The 14191-nt window shown below is 47.0% G+C and overlaps 1 protein-coding gene across 1 annotated transcript in view; it reads right to left on the bottom strand.

The window, feature by feature from the left end:
- Positions 1-818: 818 nt before the first annotated feature.
- The window catches only part of cog6 (component of oligomeric golgi complex 6), a 39202-nt gene continuing 25829 nt past the window's right edge, over positions 819-14191 (bottom strand). The window contains exons 14-19 of the mRNA XM_035386428.1: positions 13455-13586; positions 12816-12983; positions 11129-11236; positions 7130-7183; positions 6890-6969; positions 819-2363 (exon numbers count right to left, since the gene is read on the bottom strand). Coding sequence (XP_035242319.1) covers positions 2216-2363; positions 6890-6969; positions 7130-7183; positions 11129-11236; positions 12816-12983; positions 13455-13586 — 690 coding nt within the window. The 3' untranslated portion in view covers positions 819-2215. The remainder of the gene's footprint in view (positions 2364-6889; positions 6970-7129; positions 7184-11128; positions 11237-12815; positions 12984-13454; positions 13587-14191) is intronic.

The following is a 14191-nucleotide window of genomic DNA, read 5'->3' as shown; positions in this document are numbered from 1 at the left end:
AAAACACACACAACCTTTAAAAATGTCTTGAGGTTCTTAATATATCTTAATTTGCATGTCTTAAAGTCTGTGTGCATACATAGTAAAAAAATAATGTACTGTAAGGCATACATACAATGTAGCTGGAAAACAATAGGATCATTAGTTCTCCGCCTAAAAGGTGATAATTGCTGCATACTAACCAAGGTAGACTCTCTCCAAAATGGCGCTCATCGTCATGTGACCTGCTCTGCCCCACACATTTCAATAACCAGCTGCTCTAATGACTCGCAGGTCCTTCTATGCCATTACTTGGCCGCGGTGCCTTGCGTGTCCTCAAGACAGAAATGGACCTTTTTTTCGTCTCTTCGAGTAGACCCTCATCTCGTGTGTGGTTTTCACCAGCTCGTATTTTGTGAAAGCGGTCTTAAAAAAGGCAGGCGTCTCATTCGCTCGCCGGGAAACTTAATACGCCCGGACAATGAGGACGGGCTTTAATGCAGGGTTCGTATTTAGCTCGCGCGCTCGCTCGACGCTAATGGCTCCCCCAGCCATTGTCCCGACACAGGGATTCCAAACACCGCGGGTTCGTGAGATGTGCAAATTTGGTACATTTCAAAACTCCAAACCAGTCGCATCTCAAAGGCTTTTCACAGACCAGCATGCGTATGCTGCAACCCCAGATTCCGCTTGTAAATACTGCCTCAAACCGGTCGCCGCGACGACGCGGTAGAGTTCTAGAACTTAGGCCACACCACACCCGGAGACGATGGAGTTCCGGTCCAATCACCCCATGGCCCGGCGGCACAAAGACAAACTTCACCGATTCGTTCACATAATCATGTGTTATCCATTGATTTTTAATAAGGACCACAATCGTAGTGTTACAGTGTCCGCGGAATGCAAAGTGATACTAACAGAAAGGTTTTTACACCAGGGGTTATCACCCTTTTCTGATCCAGGGCCCCCACCCAGGCTCAAAGGCATTCAGGGACACCCCATTAAAAAATTAATAAAACGGTAAAAAAAAAATACAAAAAAATAAAAATTAAAAAAAAACCCTGCTGAAGGCCAGGTTTGTAGAGCATCACACTGAGAGGGCAGAGGCGGTCCGGACATGAGTGACACACCGCCAGCATGTCTCAACCCAACCCTCTTACCAACAGCACCAAAATTAGACCATTTGGATCCCTCTTTAATTCCTCCCCCAGCTCAGGCAACTAATAATAGCCTATAAGCAATATCATTTTTCCCATCTTTCCCTCCTTTCACCCTGCCCCCCCGCCCCCCCAAATACAGCCAGTGAATGAAGGCCGGCAGGAATTCTGCCTGCAATTAAGGGATGGCGTGACTGGCGATTCGGCCCCGCGACATGAAAGCGCCATTGTCTGAGAGAATGCGCTCAGCCTCCCTCTGATTGGCCACCGGCTCGGCCAGGCGGCCGCAGAATCCCATTTAACTATCTGTGTCAGAGGCAGAGGGAGGAGATGCGCAGGCTTTGAAACATTCAGATTTATTTTAATGGAGTTACATAAAAATAAAAAATAAAGATTTAATGAGATGAAAGGCAGATCTGTTCCTGATTATAGACCGGAGCGGATTTACAAGGGGCTCTGTGTGTGTGAGTGTGTGTGTGTGTGTGTGTGTGTGTGCACTCACGCAAGTGTGTGTGATTGTGCGTGTCCGTGTGGACACGTATTTGTGAGTGCGTGTATGTCTGTGTGCACATGCATTTTAATGTGCGTGCATGCTTTTGTGCATGTGTTTGTGTGCGTGTAGCCTGAGTGTGTGTGTGTGAGCGCGTGTGTGCACGTATCTGTGTACGACTGCAGAACTGACACGCTCTACACCGTTCCTTTCCTCAACCTCTAAAGCCGGTGGGAACCCTTCATCCACAATGAAATCAAAAATAAATACAAAAGAGAAGAAAAAGTTTGTCCTGATTTTCACCTCCGTCACAGTATCTGAGAGAAAAAGAGCGAGAGCGTGAGAGAGAAAGAGAGAGAGAGAGAGAGCCCTCAGATGTCCGAATCAGACCCGAGCCTCCGCTCGGAGGTCGAAGGGGAAGCCCTGTCACAGTCGGGCCGTCCTCCCGCCGGTGGTGCAGGGTTCGGAGGCTCCGCCCTGGCGCAGGGAGAGACGGAGGCAGATCGCTCGGTCCCCGTGCGCGGTGCGCTCTGTCCCTGTCCCGCCCGGGCCCGTCCCGTCCCGTCCCGTCCCCGTCCCGTACCCCGGCTCAGGACAGCAGGGTCTGGACCTGCTGGGGGGACCGGTGCAGCACGCTCTCAGGGTCCTTGTAGCCGTTGGCGGGGCTGGTCACGGCCGCGTACAGCTCCCCGTAGGCCCGGCACACCAGCTCCGTGGACTGCCGAAAAATCTGCTCCCTGCAAGGCACACGTTTTTTTATTTACGTCACGTTCAACTGTCCACTTCCGCCGAAATCTGGCCGCGTCTCCTAGCAACGCCACACGTATAAACAATGCATAATTCGCAATAGCACAACCTATAAAATACTGAGCAACAACATACTACGCTTGGGTTAGAGAACGCTTAAAATGCTTACAATGAACAATCAGGTAAGATTATTATAATGACATTATAAACATGACATATAATTACATCGTAATTGATTATATAGTTCAGTTGAATTTATCAGAAAATGTTTCTAAATCTGTTTCATAAAAACTGCATTCCTGTAGAGTGCATGTCCCTGTAATCGCTGTTTGATCCAGTGTCCTGTACGGCGTACTGTGCCTGCATAACCACAGAAAGCAGAGGGCGGGCAGTCTGTCATTCTTTCATATTTTTTTCCACTTTATTCAGGAGGGGAGAGCAGAGATGGGATCACAGCACAGAAAGTGCCATTGCTGGCTCGATGGAGCAATTAGACATGCTTAAAAACCTGCTTTATTAGGGTAAACCCCCTAATAACACACTTTCCTCATCACTTAGACAAAACAAAAAAAAACATATAAACACTATTTTCATACACTTTTTTATGTATTGTTATTTTAACGAAGCCGCAGTTTGGCTTGCGAAGGCTTTGTTACCATCTTCTCCGCGCAATCTGATTGGCCACACGGTGGGATAAAAGTCCCCGGGCATTCCGGGCTGTCGCGCAGAGTGAGCGTCAAACTCCGGAGTGAGACTCAGAAGGAGCCGGAACGGAGCCAGACCCCCTCTGCTCAACGGAGCCTGCCGTTCGCCGGTCAGCCAGGCACCGTTTATAAACACCAGTCAATATTTTACTCGCTCCGCAAGGGAGAAGAGAGACGTTTACCGTCTTTCAATACGGTCCAAACGTTCGTGCGAGGTGAAAGTTATTCCCATCCGAGTTCAAACCGAGCCAGGGCCCCGGGCCAGTGTTTAAAGACTGCCTTTTTAAACATAAAGGTGGGACTGTCTACACACCCGGCCGTCTGCAGCCTGGGTGGTCCCACTCTCCAAGACTCCTTATGAAGGGTCATCGGTAACCACCTGTCTTTATGACCTCATCTGGTCACTGTGACCTCACGTGGTCAGCTGACCGCTCGGTCCCCTCGCTGGTTGGGTTCTGACTCGCCCTTTGGATGGAGTTCACTCAGAACACCTGCAGTGGCGGACGCTTCAAGTTTGATCTACAGCGGTCAACAGAACCTCAGAACCCTGTCATCTGTGAATGGTTTTAAAACCGCATCTTAATAATTATGTTTAAAAAAAATAATAAAATAAAAAACTTGGTTATAATCTTGCCATTTCTATCATTCGTTTTGACTTATAAATCTGCAGTTTTTGTTTCCGTTTCATTCACTGTTGATTTCTCTTAGAGTCTTTACTATAATTAAAACTGACAAAATAATTTTGTCAGCCATTTTCCCCATGAAAGAAGGAACCGTTGCCAGTATCGCCATGTCAGAATGAATACTGGTGCTAAGAAACAGAGCTCGCTCCATTTGACTTTCACTTCAGTCGTTTCATAATGCGGCTCGCTGCGCTGTGCTTTAACAGGGGACTCGGAGGCAGACCATAATGTGGCTTGCAGCGCCACCTACAGGTGTAGTACCGCACTTTTCAGTCAGTTCCACAGAAAGTGGAAACTTCTGTGAATGAAACTTACAAAGACAGTCTCACAATCGTAAACACAAGTTTGAGGAATAGAAAATTAGGTTTTTTTAAACTACGAGATGAAAAGTACATCACGGTCAATAGAAGCAGTTTTTTTAATCAACTCTTAGGTTTCACTTCAAATGTGTAACACACAAGTTATGACACAGATGAGGTTTTAAATGGCTCACTCACAAACAAAGAACTGGAACCCACTCACACACAGAAACACACACAACACTATAGGGCCGTGCTCAAAATATCAGTATGGTAGTATATCATAACTAGCCTTTTGTCAATCCAAATATGAAACCATATTTATAAGTTTCTAGGTTTTTAAAAGTAATTTCCATGATGATTTGGATTGCCTTATAATATGGTACGAATATATGAAGGCATTATTATGACTAAGCAATCATAATACATTAATAATTCTTTGTTTATAATATCTTTTGTGGCAACATATATATATATGTTTATTTCTCCTGGCTGTTTCTTTAAATAGGCCTATAATGTTCTCTGACATCTGAATTTGGTCTTTTTCATAACTCACAATTTTGTATATTGTGATACGATATATATATATATTGTACCGTGAGGCACCCAGTCCTAAAAAAAAACCTGCACACACACACCAACAGAATAAAAGTTCTGAAAGCTCATGTGACTGACAGTTTAAGCCTCAGCTGGACTGAGAAAAGCAGCAGCATCACAAATGGCCGCCTTGCCGCTCCACAGCTGGAGGAAAGGGAGAGAGGAAGAGAGAGCGAATGGAAGCACTCTGGCTGTGGAGTGGAGTATACGAGCACACGAGAGGCCAGCTTTCAGCTGTGCAATAAGGCTTTCATCACCCTCAAAGCCCTCTCTCTCTCTCTCTCCCTCTCTCTCCCTCCCTCTCCCTCTCTCTATCTCTCTCTCCCTCCTCTCTCTCCCTCCTCTCTCTCTCTCTCTCTCTCTCTCTCTCTCCCTCTCTCTCTCCCTCTCCCTCTCTCTCTCTCTCTCCCTCTCTCTCCCTCTCTCTCTCTCTCTCTCTCTCTCTCCTCTCCTAAAAGCCTGGCTTCGCTCCCCCGTTCCCTGGCCGTGTTCCTGCGAGCACGGCACGTCCACATTAGGGGCCTGGAGCAGCTCTCCGTTTTTCTGAGGGTTCAAACGCGGTCAGAGCCCGCTTTAACCGTGGAGAGCCTCCCCCCCGCCCCCCCTGATCCCCCCCCCAACCCCCCCGCCCCGCCTCGTTCCTCCACCGACCATTTCTATTTCAGACAGAGATGCTAAAACGCCCCGGGCCACTGGACTCATTCAAATTAAATCAAATTCCACTAAATTAAACGCTGAATGTAGTGTGCGGCTTAGTGCTCTTTGGTTAAGAGGGCTGCTGGAAAGGCAAGGGCTTGGTCAAAATAACGGACCCCTGACAGGACACCGCACTCCTGAACCATTATTTCTAATGAAGCCATTTCAAGTTATTCAGTCATCAGGCGTAAAAATTAATATTAATATATGACTTTCTGAGCATCGACAATTAATACAGAAACCTATTTATGTACTGCTTGGTGACCACTGTACTAGTTTGTTAATATGATATGTGAAAAGCACATCATCATGACAGGAGAGCCAATATTATGCAGGGACTGCACGCACAGATCTTCTTAACCACAAAAACATTTTAATTCATTAAGAAACTGCTCAGTAAAGCTCTTTAATGTACAGATATTATCAAGTTGCAGAAAACTTGGTTTATACAATCTTTCCTTTTTTATGTAGTGTGTGGTTACTGGAAAACACGAACAAACAAAAAAAACCGAAGAGCAATACAATTACTACAAATGTTACATTTGAAATCCAGTAATGTTACTAAATACCTTTCAGTACGACGTTACAGCATTTTAAAAAGAGCATTTTGGGGAAAGCACGCAATTCATTAAAACCTTAAGCAGCGTAATACCCTTTATCAACGAGGCCAGGGGAAAACTGAACACTGCGCGAGTTACAGAACATTCTAAGTGCACATCCCCACTCGACGTCATTAACGAAGAACATTATCCACGGGCACACGGAGTGCTACCTGCATCCTCTCTCTCTCTCTCTCTCTCTCTCTGCACCACCGCATTTCCAAGAAACGTGACTCACGTGTCGATTTCCCCCGAAAAGCATCGCGCCCTCCACTTAACCGCCTCGCACTTTCACCGAACAGCCCACCGCCGGGCCCGCCCGGCTATGCTATGGCTATTACCGCCTGGCTATTACCTCGCGCCCGCCGCGCGGGAGCGCACGGCTCACCGAGCGATACGTCTCCATTCGCTTCGCTTTCGCTTCGATCGCCGATAACGACAAACGCTACGCCGCGTTCGGATCCGACGCAGACGACACGGGCGTTTGTCCGACGACTCAGCGGACACCTTTTTGTTTTTATCGTTCGGCATCCAACTCGCGTTCTTTCCTGTACCGATTCAAGAACGCTGGCCAAGGAACGTAGGCTAATCTATTTCTCATTCATTCAGGGAAACAGAATGTCAAATGAGTGAATGTAGGTTGAGGCTATTAGATGAATTAACATTAACAAAAGAGACTATTTTTATGATGGGCTGATGGTCCAGGTGGACTTTGTCACGCAGAGGATTTCACCCTACTGTGGTAGTGCAGTGCACCAGCATTTCTGCTTTCAAAACCCACAAGCGATACAGGTCAGATTATAACATCAGGAGCGGCCAGCGACCAGTAACACACTTACTCCTCTGTTCGTCATAGTCTCATTACATGTTGAGACGGATAGGCGTTAAGAAGCGTGTTTGCGGTGTCCATAAAGATTGAAATATAAAAACGTGCTTACTTGATGGCCGCGCTGAGCAGGAAGTTGAGCTGCGGCATCAGGAGCGTGTCGGGCGAGGACAGGTAGCGGTCAAACTGCACCTGTCGTAGAGAGACGGAGAGGCGGCTGTAAGGAGACGAGCGCGTATGGGAAGCGCGCGGGTGCCTCCCGCGGCTGAATTCACGCCGGCGCGCGCGGTTTTTAAACGCGGCGTTTCGGGCGAGGTCCGGAGCTGGCGGGGGGGGGCGGGGTACGGCTCACCATGGCGGCCTTCAGCGAGGAGCTGTCCATGCTGGCCATGTTGGAGAGGGGACCCTGGAAACACAAGAGACGGGAAGCGCCGTGAGAAAGAGGCATCGCAGCAAAACAGGAAACACTGAAAATGGGGATTTGGGGTGGGGGTAGGGTGGGGGGGCACTGGGCCCGAACCCACCCCAAAATACAGGAAGTGAGGGGGAAAAAAACTCCCCAGTGGGAGGAACTGACAGGAGGAGTTGTGCTATAGAGTTCCCAGATAGCACGCCACTCCAGGCCAGATCTGCACTGATTTGGGCAAGGTGATGCCAGAATCCGCCCAGACCCGGCCCAGAGTCGCTAGCTATACGGGCTGTTAGTTAGGCTAAAGGTAACAGGGAGAGAGGTCAACATTATGTTCACATTAAGGTCCCTACCTTAGCATCTTGTGAGAGACTGTATGCAGCCATTGCCTCAATCTCCCATGATTCATTCATCAAAGTCTCCCATGATTCATTTCAAAGTCTGTCTGTTCGCTTTGGTTTTTGCTTTGAGCTTGGAACCTCGGAACACACAGTTTTCCTTGCATGAAATGCAAAATGCACTGGCACCGCTACAGATGCACAGTCACAAGGATTCTCCGTTTAAAACACAGGCGTACACACACACACACACACCCGTTACTTAGCATTACAGGTGTGCTAAGTTCTGAACTGTTTCCACATAATACAGCTGAGGATAATAATATTAGCTAATTATAAAATCCAGATTAGGACCACACATGATTAGTATCATCACTAATCCAGCAAAAGAAGGTCATTTTCACAGGACAGTACATTTCTAATTAGGAAATCGAGCTTAAAATGCCTGTCGAATGAGGTGACAGAAACAGGTTCTGGAAGGATAAGTGGTCAAAACAGTGGTCGTTCTTTGTTTTGGTATATTTTTATTTATTAATTTTTTTCCCCCAGTCCATCTCACTGATGCACACGTGCACACGTGCACACACGCACACGCGCACACACACGTGCACGCACTCACTCCTCATAGGAAGAAACGTGTTATTCGTTTGTGCGAGAGGGTGCACGTTTTGAACTCCTGTCAGGTAACGCTGAGAAAGAGAGGGAAATGTGAAGAGGGAGAGAAGTGCGCTGATAGTAATCCGGCTATGTGGGAGGCAGCGAGGCCCGTGTCCTCATGTGAACCACGTCTGGGTGGAACACAACACGGGTCCTCTGCTGCCGAACCGCTCCACCACACTGTGGATCCCTTTCACACGGGGAGGAGCCCTGCAGCAGGGAGACTCAACACTGCTGCACCAGGACACACACAAACATACATACACACACACACACACTCATGCACACACTGCACACACATACACACACTCACACACATACATACATATATACACACACACACACACACACACACATACGCACACAAACATACATACACACACACATACATACATATATACACACACACACACATACACACACACACACACACACATACATATACACACACACATACACACACACACACACACACACACACTCACAAACATACATACACACACTCACTCACATACATACACACACTCACACACATACATACATATATACACACACATATACACACACACAAACATACATACATATACACATACATACACACACCCACACAAACATACATACATACACACACACACACACACACACACAAACATATATACACACACTCACACACATGCATACATATACACACACATACATGCAGACACTACACATACTCAAGTACACTACGCACACACACACACTACGCACACACGCACACATACATGCAGACACTACACATACTCAAGTACACTACACACACACACACACGCACACACACTAAGCACACAGTACACGTACTCACATGCATGCACAGAAACACGCACGCACAGAAACAAACACACTACACACAAGCGTACACACACTACACGCATACACAAACTCATGCGAGTGCGTGCACACACACACAAGGAACACTTCATTAGACACACACACACACACACACACACACACACCCTAAATCAGAACCGTATGTGCCCTGTGAGCAGGCTCTCCTCTCCTCTGACTCTGACTGAGCTCCGGTCAGGGTCTCTGAAGGCCGCACTGAAATGAGCCTCTTAATCACGCCTCTCACTCGCTGCCTATCGGAGGAGCCAAGTGTACCGCCCGCTCCTGCGTGAGAACAAGAGCAGCTGGCACAATGCAGGCCAGAGCACTGCTTAGGTATGCCAAGGTTACGGCCCTCAGAGAGACAGAGAGAGAGAGAGAGAGAGAGAGAAAGAGAGGGGGGGAGGGAGAGAGAGAGAGAGGGGGAGGGGGAAGAGAGGGAGTCAGAGAGAGAGAGAGAAACTTTGACTTTGATGCCCGTTCATTAGAACATCATTGTCAATTCAATACAGTAGAATAGAGACAAAAAAAAAGAGACTGAGACACAGACAGACAGAGAATCTCCCCTTTCCTTGCTTGTTTACTCTTGGTTCCTCACTCACAACAACCTTGAGACTGCTATTCTCAAATTCCAAGAAGACAAGCTTTAAAAAAAATAAATAAATAAATAAAATTTAAAAAAAAACTCACTCGGTGAAACTCTGCAAAACAAGCACAACTGTCTGGATGCAGCAGGAATGTTGAACTGGGGCTGTGGAGGAGCTTTGTCCTAAGCTGCAGTATTCATACACACTTTCCCCTTACCCACATACTAAGAGCCACAGCTCTGTTCTATACGTTTGACCCAAGTCAGGACAACGATGCACATCAGCGTTATTCACAGGTTAATGCACTGTATGAGCCTATCTAAGTGAGTAAATACGCACTGGCAAAAAGGAAAACATTACGTATGCCTGATTTTACATGGGTTTAACTGCGGAAAAGACTCGCCCGGCTCCGCATTAATGTTCCAGAATAAAATGCGTTTAATAAATGCGCTATTTTGGGGTTTTCGGTGAGCGTACGTTTTCCACAACACAGCGAGCGGTTTCGCGAACATATTATTTTTTACATATTCTCATTAGCTCCGTGTTGTTGTTGGTCCAGGGGCTCTTAGTGCCATGATCATTGATTGCATTAACGTGTGCGCTTGTGTCCATCGCGGTCACGACGTTGCCACGGAAACAGCGTCGTTAAACATGTGTACAAATGCCCTGGCGGAAAAAAAAAAAGACTCAGGAAACGAGTGTGTAGGTGCTGAGGATGGAAGTATAGACGACTGATTTTTTGTTTGTTTGTTGTATTTTTATAGCTAAATAGCACCAGTTTTTACTCTCAGTTTTAGATTTTTTTTTCCTGAAAATAATCTACTGGGTTATGTTATGACCTCTTCAACACAGTGCGACAAGTCTTCGGTGACATTTTGGGTGAAGAAACTTCAATAATGTGACACATTTGTAACGTTAGACAGCCCAGGGAATTCGGGAAGTGTTCTCCTTCAGTACCGACTGCAACAGAGTGGGGTTTTTTTCTGTATAAAATTTATGCAACCTATGGTTATTTCCTTACTTTTTGTACCAGCCCACCCATGCAGAGAGCAAACCCCTCCCATAAATACTGTCGACCTTGCGCCTTGCCCTATCGACAGAATGGCCAGCATATGTGTGACAACTGTGTATGTTAATCAGTGCCATTTGCACCCCTTATCAAGTTAATCTGGAACGTTCTTTCATGCCCACTTATTTAATGTATGAGTGAAATTAAACAGCCTTTCACCTTGGTCCTCATTAACAACTTGCTCTTCTGGATGCCCTTTTGCTGCATCCCATTTACATACGTAGTCATTCGGCAGATATTTTTTACCCAGACCTACTTACAATCACATAGAATTTAGCTGTGACATTACATCCGTGTTGACTGCACTGAGTGATCTGATTGGTTTTTCAGTTTCTCCACCCACTTTCCCACCCCTCCATGCTACTGCATTAAGAACCCTGACTGGTTTTCCAGTTTCCCCGCCCACTCCCCTGGCCCCTCCCACCTGCTCGGCTCCGTGCTGCTGCACACAGCTGTAGATGTAGCTCAGTCCGGCTCGGGTCAGTACGTAGGTGGCCTGCTCGTTGATCAGGGTGTCCAGGTGAGCCTCGATCTGTCACACAGGGGCACACAATACAGGTGGGGGGGTGTAACTTCAGCAAGCTGAAACAGGGTGGCCATTTTAAGTGATGGGAGAGGGGGGCTTTAATGAGCTGTTAATCGCAAACTTGTTTTGAGCCAGTAAAATTAATTTGCTCCGTGCAGCCAAACAATGGTTGGCTCACACTGGTGAGCATATGAAAGCTCCACCCATTTGGTTTAATAGGCCTTCCCTCTCCAATCATTGGCTGCAGTGCATCAAGAGTTGTGTAGCCATTTAAAAATTGTGTAGGATCATTTAAATGAGGCCCTTTAATTCCTCATTGGCTGATTTAGCCATGATCTGGACACTTGTTTTCATTAAACACAGGACCTGATACCCTTCTGGACTGAAAAAGGAAGACACAAATTAATTTTATTCTTGATTAAATTCTAAATTTCCACTATTATGTAACACTGTGGCTGCCCAAAAAAAATTCTATTTGGACAGTTACAATTAAAGCTGGAAGAACTGAATCATTATGGTAAATTGTACAGGCCTGAGGTGAGGTGAGTCTGAAGACATTTGGAGCAAACAAGCAAGGCTAAGCCTTAATAGGTAAAAAGGAAGCGGTCGTGAGAACACGTTTCACATTGTGTTTCATATTTAAAATACGTTCTTCAAACAAGAACGGGATGAAGAAGGAACGCTGTGTACTGTTCGCCGTGAATTTAACACAGGTGGCCGTGCTCGGCACACTGCTAATGCGGCTAAGTCCATTAAATCTTACCCGTCTGTTTTATCACCACTGTGTACTTCCTGGTTTTAGCTCAGCAAGACCGATAACCGGAAAGGACAGTCACAACAAAACCTACGACTGCACGCGAACAAACGCGTGAGGTAAATAACTGGATTTCCAGTACCCTGGGGACAGGAAGTGGTGCGGGGGGAGGGGCGTGTGATTCCATTTCTAATGATTAGCAGGAGGAGTAATAGAGTTTTCCCTTAATAAATAGAACCTACACCACAGTGAACAGGAGACATTACAAAGGGTCAAACTCAACCCCTCCATTAGGCTATGCACTCAAACTCACCCCCCCCTTCCCCCAATCTCAGGCCACTCAATCTGAACTCCCTGTTAGGCTATGCACTGAAACTCAACCTCCACATCAGGCTATGCACTCAAACTCAACCACTCCGTTAGGCTACGGACTCAAACTCAACCCCCATTCAGGCTACGGACTCAAACTCCCCCCCTCATCAGGCTGTGTACTCAAACTCAACCCCCATATCAGGCTACAAACTCAAACTCACCCCCTCCCCTCAACCCAGTTAGGCTACACACTCAAACTCAACCCCCCCCCCCCCCCCCCTTAGAACTGATCCAGGGGCATAAGTGCCCCTCTCTGTGCAGGTCAGAGTCAGGTTGAGCAGATTTGAAAGACAAAAGGAAACTCCCTCAAGAGTATTAAGGGTGTCCTGACAGCCAGACATCTCTTCGTCCTCTTACCTTGTAGGTCACTAAATGCTACATGAATGTACCGGAGGCTAACATTTCCTCAAGTGCACAGAAGTGAGGGCGAACGGGATTTTCGGAGATGGGAGACGGTACCTGGAACTCCAGCATCTCCAGACGCTTGTCGGTGAACTCGAAGAGCGCCAGCGTGGTCTTCATCATGTACAGCGAGTTGACCATGTAGGTCGCCATGTCGGCCGTGCCCAGGTTGCTGGCGGACACCGTGCAGAGCTGCAGCAGAGGGTCCAGGATGCACGACAGGACCTGGGCCGAGGAAAAACCCGACGTCAGGGAGGAGATTTCCTCCTTATTTTGCCTCACTATTGGGGGGAATGCTGATTTTTCAGACACTAAGAGGTCTCTGGGGAGCACCCGAATTTGGCTCTATTGCTGAACATTCTCTCCTTTTATTGGCTGTCAGAGGGTGTGAAAACTTGTCTGAGTTTGAGTGTACATATATATGTGCTTAGTACTTCCTGGAGCATCAGAATTAATTTGATTATAGCAGCTTATTTAGCATAGGGAACAAACACTGGACTCCTAAACACAAATCGGGCATGTTCTGAGAGGCTTCATTGAGGACCTTGGGTATGCAGGGACCTACTCATCATCCAGCGGATACTATGGATGACAGAGGGAAGGAATGAGCATGTGCTTTTATTTAGAAGAAAAAAAACAAAACGTCTTGGGCTTCTGGACCCCAGGGCCCCCCCGGAGAGCCCGGGCAGGTGTTACCTGGGCGAAGTCTGCCTGCCGCGCGTCCAGCGGGACCATGGAGGAGTCGTGCGAGGTCAGCACCTCTCTGAGCAGCGACAGCGTCTGGGTGAGGGAGGCCGTGGGGCCCAGGTCAGGCGGGGGGAGCTCCACCTAGGACCAGGAGAGATTAGAGCCTCAGACCAGCTCAACCCTTCAGCCTGCTTCTTAAAGGACTAAGCCACATAATCACATTACTGTACGTTACAGCTTGTACACTGTCACAGCACCACCTCAACCTTTCAACCAGTTTCCTAAAGGACTACATCACCCAACACAACCTCAAACTTTCATCCAGTTTCCGAAATGACTACACCACTCAACACCACATTGACCATATGGCCAGTTTTCTAAAAGACTAAGCACCCAACACCACCTCAACCTTTCAACCATTTTCCTAAAGGACTACACAGGAACACAATTCACCTGTTACAGTGCCCTGTATATAGACCAGGTATATTTGACTATGTAAAGTCTCAAACACAAATGCTGTCTGTCTCTCAAACGTCTTGAAAAATAACTTTTTTTTTCTTGCAATGTGATCAGTTCTAAGTCTTAGCCAAAGTTATGCTACAAATAAATGGTTGATTTGGCTGGAATCATGGTGTCCACGTGGAGAATTGGATCTGCACAAGATTACGATGCGTCAGACGTAATATCTGGTTTGAGAGCAAAGCACATCCCTGGAATTTGGGTGGACTTATCTCACATCATCGCGT

Source organism: Anguilla anguilla, chromosome 12 (assembly GCF_013347855.1).
Source record: "Anguilla anguilla isolate fAngAng1 chromosome 12, fAngAng1.pri, whole genome shotgun sequence".
NCBI lineage: Eukaryota > Metazoa > Chordata > Actinopteri > Anguilliformes > Anguillidae > Anguilla > Anguilla anguilla.
Note: the sequence above shows the minus strand (reverse complement) of the source record. Positions and strands in the feature narration are given on the sequence as shown.